General features: G+C 31.6%; 2 protein-coding genes across 2 annotated transcripts; both read right to left on the bottom strand.

Annotated features, from left to right (window-relative positions):
• Positions 1-463: 463 nt before the first annotated feature.
• On the bottom strand, positions 464-1,275 carry LOC108558494. The gene is made up of 4 exons (XM_017915413.1): positions 1,172-1,275; positions 918-1,052; positions 704-857; positions 464-645 (listed from the first exon to the last, which is right to left on the bottom strand). Exons 1-4 carry the CDS (start codon positions 1,218-1,220, stop codon positions 510-512), a joined length of 474 nt encoding a protein of 157 aa, XP_017770902.1. The 5' UTR covers positions 1,221-1,275; the 3' UTR covers positions 464-509.
• A 651-nt stretch (positions 1,276-1,926) lies between these two features.
• Positions 1,927-9,452, bottom strand: LOC108558475. The gene is made up of 20 exons (XM_017915390.1): positions 9,089-9,452; positions 8,851-9,028; positions 7,648-7,692; positions 7,521-7,586; positions 6,459-6,500; positions 6,322-6,405; positions 6,162-6,245; positions 6,002-6,055; positions 5,739-5,780; positions 5,561-5,680; positions 5,451-5,495; positions 5,296-5,391; positions 5,183-5,233; positions 4,987-5,079; positions 4,840-4,932; positions 4,726-4,785; positions 4,627-4,659; positions 3,616-4,572; positions 3,364-3,561; positions 1,927-3,155 (listed from the first exon to the last, which is right to left on the bottom strand). The coding sequence occupies exons 1-20, from the start codon at positions 9,257-9,259 to the stop codon at positions 2,116-2,118; spliced, it is 3,552 nt and encodes a 1,183-aa protein (XP_017770879.1). The 5' UTR covers positions 9,260-9,452; the 3' UTR covers positions 1,927-2,115.
• Positions 9,453-11,101: the final 1,649 nt, after the last annotated feature.

Below are 11,101 nucleotides of genomic sequence, written 5' to 3'. Positions count from 1 at the left end.
TCTTATAGTCCAAAAACTATTTACAGTGGAACTTCGCTTAACGAGTTTAATCTGATCCAAAATTTCCGGATTTTTACTCGTATAGTGAAACATATTCAAAAATGCACATAATATGTGTACACAAGTTTTAAAAATGATGTAGAAGGCGCACAATCCGGGACTTCTCTTCTCATCGTTATGCTTTGCTCGTTAAGCGAGTCATTTTTCTTACAATTAATTTTACTCGTTAAGCGAAATTCCATTGTACTTTAAAATGTACTATTTATAGTTATTTCTCTTCTAGATTTTGTACAATTCTATGTCATAAAAATGTTCTTAGTATGAATATTAGGGTATTTAAAAAATAATTATTACTTTGTATTAAACAACTTACAACAAATATATATTTCAATATCAAAAAAATATGAAACTTACATTACATTAAAAAAAATATTTGTAAACTATATACAAAAATTTTGGACGGATCTTTAATATCAATACATAAAAAAATCAATATATATATATATAAACTATAATACAGCTGCTAAAATTGTAATGGCACCCAACATTATAACAACAACAATGTTTGATCCAAAACTGGTGGGAGCACTGTTGCAGCGATGATCCAAGAAACAGAAGCTGTATTCAATTTTGTCATAATAAGTCCTGCAATGGAAATAATATAAATTAAATTAATTAACTTTATATTTAAAGGAAATGTTACCTGTGAATATCAAGCTCTTTTATTGAATTATTAACGTAATGTCCCAATTTCACATCTTTGGCTGCCAATCGGGTACCTTCATATGTATCTGGTGGTATATCAGTTCTTATTGCTTTAATACGACTTAAGCATGATCTTGTAATTACTTTTTCAGCTAAAAAAATAGTTTAAAGTAATCAAAGAAAAATATAATTATTTAAGATTCGACTCATACCTCCTTTGGTTTCTTCAATCTTCACACAAATATCATTATCCTCTTTGCACACATGACTCCACATGAAGTAATAATTGAAGTCATCTCCGCAGCCTGGTTGTGTGCTCACACATTCGAAGCACCAGAGTGCAAATGCTGTAAAGTACAATAGAATCACATTAGAAACACCACACCCACAAAACCTATGGGCTTTAAATTGCCAGCAACAATTCTTCAGCACACAATTACGCAGTCTTTTACAAACTGAAACTTACACGAATTTACAAGAGCTACAAATATTATTAGCGAACTGAGTGTATGCATTTTTATGAAGCTACTTTTATACAATTTAGATGGAAAAACAAAATATCTGTTTACTAATTACTTCGTGTTTATGCTTGTGTGTACTATGAGTCAACTCAACTGAAGTGACTGAAGTTAGCTTAATATGGTGAAGAAGTTAAGCATTGGATGCGCACAATACCTGTCTGAATATGTTTCTTATCCATGAATTTGAATAATCTGCTTTTTCGGTGGCAATCGCAAGCCCGACATACCGTCAATCAAATTGCCGACGTTCGAAATCCCGACATTTGAAATGCCGACTGTATCGAAATCCCGACGTTCGAAATCCCGACTGCACTAAAATCCCGACTATATCAAAAATGTCTACAATAGCATTTTTAAATTATTCCGGAGCGTAGTGACTTTTAAATTGTTATTAATAATAAATAATAACAATTAATAATCTAATTGTATTTGAGATTATTTCATAATGTTAAGGTCATAATGTTATTATGAATAATTCAACAAAATCAAATAAATTTATAATAATTTATTGTTATTAATAATAAAAGTGTAGCACAAGGTGACTACGCTCCGAAATAATTTAAAAATGTTATTGTAAAAATTTTCGATATAGTCGGGATTATGGTTGTCGAGATTTTGATACAGTCGGGATTTCGATAGACGGTCTTTCGGTAAGATTGCGATATAGTCGGGATTTATTATTGATACAGTCGGGATTTCAATAGACGGTCTTTCGGTTGTCGGAAATTGCGATATAGAACCCTGCTTTTTCTCATTAAATAATATTTAACATTTACGTATATCCTTTCTTGTAGAATTTCTGTAAATCATTTTAAAAACAGTGTTTTTAAAGATTAAGGATGAAATGTAGGAAGATATCAAAATGGATCTAGTTGTAACACAGTCTCATTTATTTCTTGTTCTTTTGTTCTTTTTTTGCGGTTTTACGAACAATTTGTTGCTTTGCATCAACATTTCCATCCTGGACATTCAAAGGATTATTATTGCGTTGGGAATTCAATAAGTCATTGACTTTCGAAATCCAAGATATAACTTGTTTTTCGACGCAAGCATCGATCGCGATGTTGAACAAGTCGTGGGTTTTGCACGTCTCAATCATACTGAGATTGTCTTTGCAAAGATTACATATTTTTTGCATTAGGTGTTCATGATTACAAATGTTTGGCAACAGACAATTCGTGATGTTGAAAGTGTTAATAAGTAACTTCATTAGTGACTGATGCGACTCGGAATCTGCAACATACACGAGCGATTCCTTACACTTTTCGCATCCTTTAACAGCTTTGATCAATTTCTCAATAACATTCTCAATGTCATCTGCGTATGGATCGATTGCTTCGTTAGTTAATTCGACATGTGGTAATGGTTCTTGTAAAGGTTCTACTTCCTGAGCATCCTTAGGTTCTTCTGCTAGCAATCCCCTTAGGATGCTCAGCATCATCTCCTGTTCTTTCTTCTCTCCGCCGTTCGAACCGGGGGAATCCGAAGACATGAGATTGTTGATGAGCATGTTTTTGTAGGAACTTATGAAAGAGTTCGGGTTCGGACAGGAATCGCGTTCGCCCTTCTTCCGCATGCTTTGGAAGAAGTTCTCGATCTCCTGCAGGTTTAAACTGGCGCACGACAATTGCTTGATTTGACTCTTTTGGAGCGTTTTCCATACAAACTCGAAGCTGGTCATAGTTTTAATCCAGTTCGCCACAGTCGCAGCGACTGTATCTTTATTGTTACAGGTGGCGAACCGGACGCTGCTCAAAATTTGAATTGCTTCCTTCCAGAAAGTCATGTGTGGAGATTTTGGCGTGACACACCCTTTCAGTGGAGCCCATTCTTCGTGTTGCAACGACGAACAGTTCAAGCTATCGAAGAGGTTATTTACAAATCCTATGAATTTCGCAGTTCCTGCGGAAGTTCTCGATAAAGTATTTCCTGTGAAACAAAAACAACAGTATACAATTATGTTGAATAAGTTAGGTGGTCAACGTGGGGCAACCAAAGTATGAATTATTGTTGAACTAAATTCTTACTTAAGTACTTTCGTTTTTAGACTACCACTTCGTCACTCAGCCTGAGCAGGGAATAATTTCACCAGTTTCTGCCTTGTGACTAGAATACTTATTTTACTATATAAAATTACCTGGAATATTCGCCGCGTTACCTATGGCCGTGGAAACCCTAAGCGAGAATAATTGAGCCGCATTCTTCACACTCGACTTATCAATTTTATCCTTATAGATATGTTTGCCTGATATCTTGTAGCATAAAGGATATTCGTTGGTTTGATCCTCTTCATAAAATTGTATGATATCATTCCACGAGGCAAACATGCTTTGTCCTGAATATTACATTTATCAAAAACAATAAACTAAACATATAAAAATTTACTTACCTTGCATCGTAAATCTTAAATTGTTATTTAAAAGGTTGTTCCTCAATCCTAGCAGCATATGCGGAACATCGAACAGAGGAACTATAGGTTCTTCATCATCACCAATGGTAAATCCTACGCCTTCGTACAGCAATCCATTTTCGACTAAATGAATTGTACTTGCATTCTCCAAATCATTAATTGCATTAACGTTTACCGCTATATCAGTACAAACGGTAGCAAGCACTTGTAATCCTACACCGCGCAAAGCAACAACGATATCCTTTATATTCTTGGCTAAATCGCAAGAGGACATTTGTGGTTCGGAGAAAAAGAAAGCCACAGGTTGCTTCCACTGCCTGGACAATCCTTTGGCCATGAAAACCGTGACATGATCCGCGTAACGATTTTCCTTGGTCTCTCCGTCATGCTTCAGTCCATCGATGCGATCAAATTTGTTGTTGTAAGATAACGTAGGCTCCAGAGGCATCTCCTTAAACATCAGCACGCAATTCCTATCTTTCGCACTCATACCATCAACCGCCTGCTTCAGAGCGTTCATAACTCTCTGATTAATGCCGCAATGTACAGAGATGTTGTTCAACAAACTCTTTGCCGTATTCCTCGACGGTAAGGCGAACGTGTTTTGCAGCAGGTTATAACCCTGGTGGTTCAGCTTGAGCAAGGACAACGCGTAAATCTTATCATCAAAGGAGAATCTCCTTGCGCCAGGAGAGGCGCGATGGTGCCTCAGCTGCGACATCAAAAAGTTCGCAATCGCCGAATTCCCATGGCAATTCTCGAAGTAATTCCTGTACTCGGTGGCTTCTTTCACCTTCTGCTTATTCTTCTCCCTGTCGATCATGAATCTGGACAGCTTCTTCTTCAACACGTTCGTCGCCTCGTACAGTTTCAAAGCCGTCGGAGATAATTGATTCTTTCGCGATACATTGCACATTCTGAGCAGTCTTTTAGTATCTAAAGTAAAAATAAATCAGATTAACAAATCTCTTTGCATCAATAATCAATTACCTAATGTATAATTAGAAGTTTCTGATGAACTCCCTAAGGTTAAAAAAAAACAAATTAAAATCCCTAAAGATCAGATTTCAAGCAAAAACTATATAATACCTTGTTCTATGCTAGTTGAGGGCAATGTAGTATCATCATTATTGCTTTCATCAAAACTTTCTGAAAATAATAAATTAATCGATTTAAATTAATTGATAATCATAAGAAACTCACCTGAAAAGGGTGCGGAAACAACTTTTGACTTTTTCCGCTTACCCAACACCTTTTTTCTTTTATTCTTAAACGCATACAAATATTGCTTATTAACTGAAATCAAATCACGATTAAAATCACAAATTCAACATCTCAATTAATCCTTACTTAAATGAAGAGAACCGATGTTCGGGGTTATCGTTCCAGATCTTGGCAATTGACCCGCCTTTAAAACCCTTAAAGCAAGATTACCCTTTAAGTCTGAAATTGTTTAAACGTTAAAATCATAACTACATATCAATGGTTTTCCACAATACTAAGTAATCTACAACTAATTAAAAACGCGAAGTAAATAAATAATAACCTTTTCGTTTAAATATCACATTATTTCTTCGTTTTAAGTTTACTTTCTTTCCTAAAACAAAATTAATTAAAGAAATTAATTAATTAACATCATATTTTTTTTTTGTAACTTACCTAAAGTAGATGAGGTTTCAGTGGAAGTAGAACTAGACGGAAACGCTTCCAATTCGTCTGGCGTCAAAACATTCAACGTTTGTCCACACAACGAACCTGAAACATAATTTTCATGAAAAACAAAATTATTTTTTTCTAATTTTCGTTAATCATACCTTCCGTGATGATTGTCACTTCGGTCCTATCAGAATTATTCACATCTTTATAAAAAAAATAAACAATAATTAAAAATTTAAAAATCAATGTTTTTTCCAATGAAAATTACCAGAATCTCGAAAATCTGCATCAGCCGAATTTAATTGATCTAAAAGTGAAACAGATGATGGATTCGAAATGGTTTCAATACTATACGTTAATATATTGGAATTTGGATTTAAGTCTTCTTCTACAACAAATATTTTTTTTTACAATAATAAAATTGATTATATAAAAATTAAAATTACCTTTATTCTGGTTCAATATTACAGTTTCAACACTTGGTATATCTAAAAGAATTTTAAAAAAAATACATAATAATTTTAAATTATGCACACTAAAATGTTATTAATTGAGATATAAACAAATCTTATTAAATAAAATAAAAATTGAGGGAAATGCAAAAAAATATTATAAAACAAATAAACCAATAAGATTTACTTCTACAATTTACTTTTCAAAAGAAATATTACTTAATATATGAAGAAATTCTTAAATAATGATTGTTTACCTTTCAGTGGAGACTGTTTACTATTAATACCAATGACAGATATTTGGTTAGTTTCTAAAACAGAAAATAATGTTATACTTTTAAATTGAATATAAGGTAATTCGGTAGAACGCAGTTTACTGGAAGCATAAAGTTTAACTGTATATTATAGAAATTGTACCTAAATTCTCAGGTTTCCAATAAGAAGTACTTGGTAATTGAACATCTGTATCAGTTTTTGCTAGTTTCCAACTAGGTTTAGATTCTGAAATGAAAAGTAATTAATTATTATTTTATATATTTATACTAAATATTTACTTAATGATGAATCTATCAATTACCTAAATTCTCAGGTTTCCAATAAGAAGTACTTGGTAATTGAACATCTGTATCAGTTTTTCCTAGTTTCCAACTAGGTTTAGATTCTGAAATGAAAAGTAATTAATTATTATTTTATATATTTATACTAAATATTTACTTAATGATGAATCTATCAATTTCCGACCAGGTTGAATATTATCTGAAAAATGAAACTTATTGAAATACATAAACCAAATAAACATAAGAATTCAGACTTCGTATAGTTTAGATCAGAGTTTATCAACCTATGGGTTACGTAATGACAGCTGTCACCTTGTATCAAAGCGAGAAACTGGTGAAATACTTTCAGCAATTGTGTCCCTGTTCAACATCAAACAAATATGTTGGGTCGTGTGGCAAAAATCTTGACAAACAAAACAAATAAACAGAAGAATCCAGACTTCGTATAGTCTAGATAAGAGTTTCTCAACCTATGGGTATCGAAATGACAGCTTTCACCTTGTATCAAAGCGAGAAACTGGTGGAATACTGTCAGCAATTGTGTGCCTGTTCAACATCAAACAAATATGTTGGGTCGAATGGCAAAAATGTTGAGAAACGCTGGTACATAAAAGCGATTTTCAACCGGTGGTCATTAATTTTTTTTCGATAAAAACACAAAGCAAAACTAGTGTACATATAATTTAAGTATGCCTTGAAATAGTTTAACTTGAAAGCCGTGATATGAGTAAATGGATAAAAAGCAATGATCTAAATCAGGGGTTCCCCACCACTGTATACCCTAGAGTAGAGCTTCCAAATCGGTATGCCACAAAAATATTCTAAAATATTGGAATTAAAATTTAAATATTTTGTTGCAAAGTCTGATAGCATATGAGGGCTTATTTATGGTATTCCATGACGTGAAAAAATCGACCATGACGTGTTGAAAATCACTGCATTAGAGTTCATTTTTCAAAATTAGAGCACTTCCAAGTTAACGATTCTTTTCCTAAGCATTTTCGTGAAGGAACAGCGGCGGGCACACATAAATTGGAAAAAGGATCATAAGGTTGGGAACCCCTGATCGAAATTATGGTAAAAACAATCTAACAATATAAAATACACTAATTACATTACATCCGTAAGAAAATAATTGCAAGATCAAAAAAGTCTTCAAGAAAACTGCGTCAACTTCACTAAACCAAAATATAATTTAAAATGAAAAACGAAAACTTACTTGTTTTTAATGGTTTACAATAATTGTGTTCTTCGCATTGTTGAGAAAATTCTTTGTTTATAGAATCTGTAATAATAAAATGATTTGGTAAATTCATTAATAAAAACTAATCTACTAATATTTTTACCTGCATGATTTGTGTCATCAACTTCAGTTGTGATTTCTAATGGCTCTAAAAAGAATAATTATTAAAATTTAATTAATATGTTTTTTTTGTATAAATACATTGATTGAAGTTTATTTATTTGGACTAACTTAGTTCGTAATGACTATAAATATTGGATTGACCATTAGTTTTGTCTAAAAATTCAAATTCGATACTTTCACGCAATTGGATATTTCTTTGAAAATATATTACCTAATTCAATTAATATACTAATTTTAGCTAATTTTGGTCAAAAACGACCCAAATGTTTCTGTTAAGACAATTTTGTCTAAGAGAAATTATTTTATTTTTTTCTATTTTAAATTCCCATTTTACAAAAGAAATATTGATTTAAAAAGTTGCCTATTTTAAATAACAAAACTTGTTTTCTTTAGTTTTATCGTTCCATCGACGTTTATATAATTATTATCACAACCGATTTTCTATTTCGTTGTTATTTGTTAATGTTAATAAAAATTTCGATCTTTTTTTTCTATTTAATATGTTAAATTTTTGATTAATTTAACTTCCCTAAAAATAGTAATTTAAAAGAAAGAAATTACAATACAATATATTTGCGGTGGCAATCGCAAGCCCGACAACCGAAATACCGTCAATCAAATTCCCGACGTTCGAAATCCCGACTATATCGAAAATGTCTACAATAACATTTTTAAATTATTCCGAAGCGTAGTGACTTTTAAATTGCTATTAATAATAAATAATAACAATTAATAATCTAATTGTATTTGAGATAATTTCATTTAACATTATGAATAATTCAACAAAATCAAATAAATTAATAATAATTTAGTGTTATTAATAATAAAAGTGTAGCACAAGGTGACTACGCTCCGAAATAATTTAAAAATGTTATTGTAAAAATTTTCGATATAGTCGGGATTATGTTTGTCGGGATTATGGTTTGTCAAGATTCTGATACAGTTATGGTTGTCAATATTTTGATATAGTCGGGATTTCGATACAGTCAAGATTTCAAAAGTCGGGATTTCAATAGACGATCTTTCGGTTGTCGGGCTTGCGATATAGACCCGACCAATATATTTGAAGCATTAAGGTCAATCTGTGTATTATAAAATTTGAAGAGAAATGAGTATAAAACCAACAAGACCTAATTGAAACAAAATTTAAATTGTTTTTTTGGTTGCATAACATACTAATTACCTGGTAGATACAATTCGGGGACTGCACAATCAATCAGATTGGTTTTACTGTTGAACGGAACTTTTTTCCATCTATCGCTGAAATGAGCGTCGCAAATCACAAAAATTCTGCATAATCTGTCCCGATCCATGGTCAGAAATTCGGGTCTCCCTACAGCCTGTATCCACTTCAAACATTTCTGCAAATAAATTACATTTCTAACAATAACTTCAACTGATAACATGTAAAGTGAACTCACTTTGCTATCGCGTGGAAATCTGTGCTGAGGTTTTACGTTCTTCTTGCATCCTTCAACGCAACACTTCGTCATTTTCAAATGCGAAAAATAAAAACTGAAAACCCCAATAAAGAAAACTGAAAAATCTAATAAAGAACTGAAGTATTGTTGAAAATTCAAAACTTTAAGCATCTATTTCTTTTATTGGAACAATGTCCACCATATCTTTGTGGAATAACGAATGTGATGTCAGTGCTGGTCAGTGCACCCCCGTTGATGTATTGAAAACACTTAGTATTTTGGTATTTTCACTGCTATTTTATACATACACGAACATTGCACATCTAACCTAGATTTATTTCAGAATGTTGCGCGCATCATTCCAAAGATGGCAATAGCAATTCGTTCTTTGTGAGGTCATTCTTTTTTATCTTCAGTTTTGTCCAACACGTTGTCTATACTACAATATCATTCTCGAAGAAAATGTTTTGATGTACTGCTATAGAAACAGTGATACAATTGTCTATTAAATACTAAAATATTACTTCTAATATACTAATTTTTATTTAAAGAAGGAGCTTTCTTTTATACAATTATTTTATTTAGAGGTGTTAATTGAATTTTCAATAATTAATAACTTCAGAAGTTTTTTCATTATTTCTTATCCTCCATAATTACATCCAATAATCGTTTATTTTCAATTATTTGTAAGTTTTCAAATCAAGAAACATTTATTTAAATATTGAATACTTGATTATTTGAATTGAGCTTACCTACTAATATTGTTTCTGCTTTTAAGATAATATGGAATGTCTCTGCATATTGCCTGTATTGTCTAAATCTAAGTTGCTGATGATGATTATCGATTGAATAACTTAATCTATTTGCGTTTTAGATATGCAAATATTGTTTCATTGTATTTAAAATAACTTCATGAATTTAATAATTTGTAATTTAGCTTTAGATACTTTGATTACATCAAACATTAAGACTATTGTCTAGTGAAATATTTATATTTTAATATCAAATAAGAAAAAAAACTGGTATTTGTTGAGTTCCTTAGCGCTTACTCGATATAACGCCCCCTACTTGAAGATAATAAATTTACTCCACTTTACGACCACTCGCACTTACGACCAATCGAGTTTCGACCTGCATTTCGGGGAATTTTTATGATTTTACAACTGTCCACTCGAGGCACAAGATCCTCGCTTATTGGCCAATTCGCTTATCGACGTAGTCGTCGAAACGGAACTCAGTTATAAAGTGAAGACCTGCATATAAATACAACTTCCTTTAATTTGTCTTGTTTTGCGATTGTCTTCTAGGAACGTATACTTTTTGCTAAACGATGTCTGTAGTAAATTTCGTATACAACAATTTAAAGTAATGAAATGGAGTTTAATGTAAAGATATCTTTCAATTAATACTAGTTGATTATTATTCTTTCATGTTTGTTTACAAATGTGACAGTTGTCTTATATGTATGTCATATGTATACTAGAATTAAAGTTGTTTTTATACTTGATCTTAATAGATTTTCAGATAATCTAAGTAGTATATTGTCCGCTTTGGATTGTTAAAGTAAATAAAACGAATAAGTTTAAAATAGTCATAACTAGTAGCACTTTGATACACATGGGTTAATAAAAATGTGTTAATAATATAAAATATCATACATTTTGGTACTAACATAATAAAATTCATCTTATTAATTGAATATGAGTTATTTCATAGGTGCGTCAAAGCTGGAATAGTGTGTTGTCACCTTAATCAGTAAATACAGGATGCGTAAGATATTTGAGGACAGATTTATGTAATTAACAAATACTAAAAAATAAATTGACTTTATTTGTGAAAATTTTGATTGAAGTCATTATATTTCTTTGTAAAATCATTCAGCACCAATAACTGCCTCTATACGAGATCTAAATCATCGACAAGTTTGAATTAAATGATTATGATGCATAGACGATTCTCTGACTATAGCAGCGTTCAAGAAATCTTTAGTGTTATGGGGGTGTTCATTGACCT

The sequence above is a fragment of the Nicrophorus vespilloides genome, unplaced genomic scaffold, assembly GCF_001412225.1.
Source record: "Nicrophorus vespilloides isolate i.1.1-1 unplaced genomic scaffold, Nicve_v1.0, whole genome shotgun sequence".
NCBI classification, from domain to species: Eukaryota; Metazoa; Arthropoda; class Insecta; order Coleoptera; family Silphidae; genus Nicrophorus; species Nicrophorus vespilloides.
Note: the sequence above shows the minus strand (reverse complement) of the source record. Positions and strands in the feature narration are given on the sequence as shown.

What these genes read in the sequence shown, in the direction of transcription:
- LOC108558494 (XM_017915413.1), bottom strand. Translation starts at nt 1,220, where the DNA reads ATGCATACACTCAGTTCGCTAATAATATTTGTAGCTCTTGTAAATTCG. An exon ending in GATTGAAGAAACCAAAGGAG is followed by an intron (nt 858 to 917) that starts GTATGAGTCGAA and finishes CTATTTTTTTAG; the next exon opens with CTGAAAAAGTAATTACAAGA. An exon ending in AAAGAGCTTGATATTCACAG is followed by an intron (nt 646 to 703) that starts GTAACATTTCCT and finishes TTTCCATTGCAG; the next exon opens with GACTTATTATGACAAAATTG.
- LOC108558475 (XM_017915390.1), bottom strand. Translation starts at nt 9,259, where the DNA reads ATGCTTAAAGTTTTGAATTTTCAACAATACTTCAGTTCTTTATTAGAT. An exon ending in ATTGATAGATTCATCATTAA is followed by an intron (nt 6,406 to 6,458) that starts GTAAATATTTAG and finishes TTTTCATTTCAG; the next exon opens with AATCTAAACCTAGTTGGAAA. An exon ending in AATATTGAACCAGAATAAAG is followed by an intron (nt 5,681 to 5,738) that starts GTAATTTTAATT and finishes TATTTGTTGTAG; the next exon opens with AAGAAGACTTAAATCCAAAT.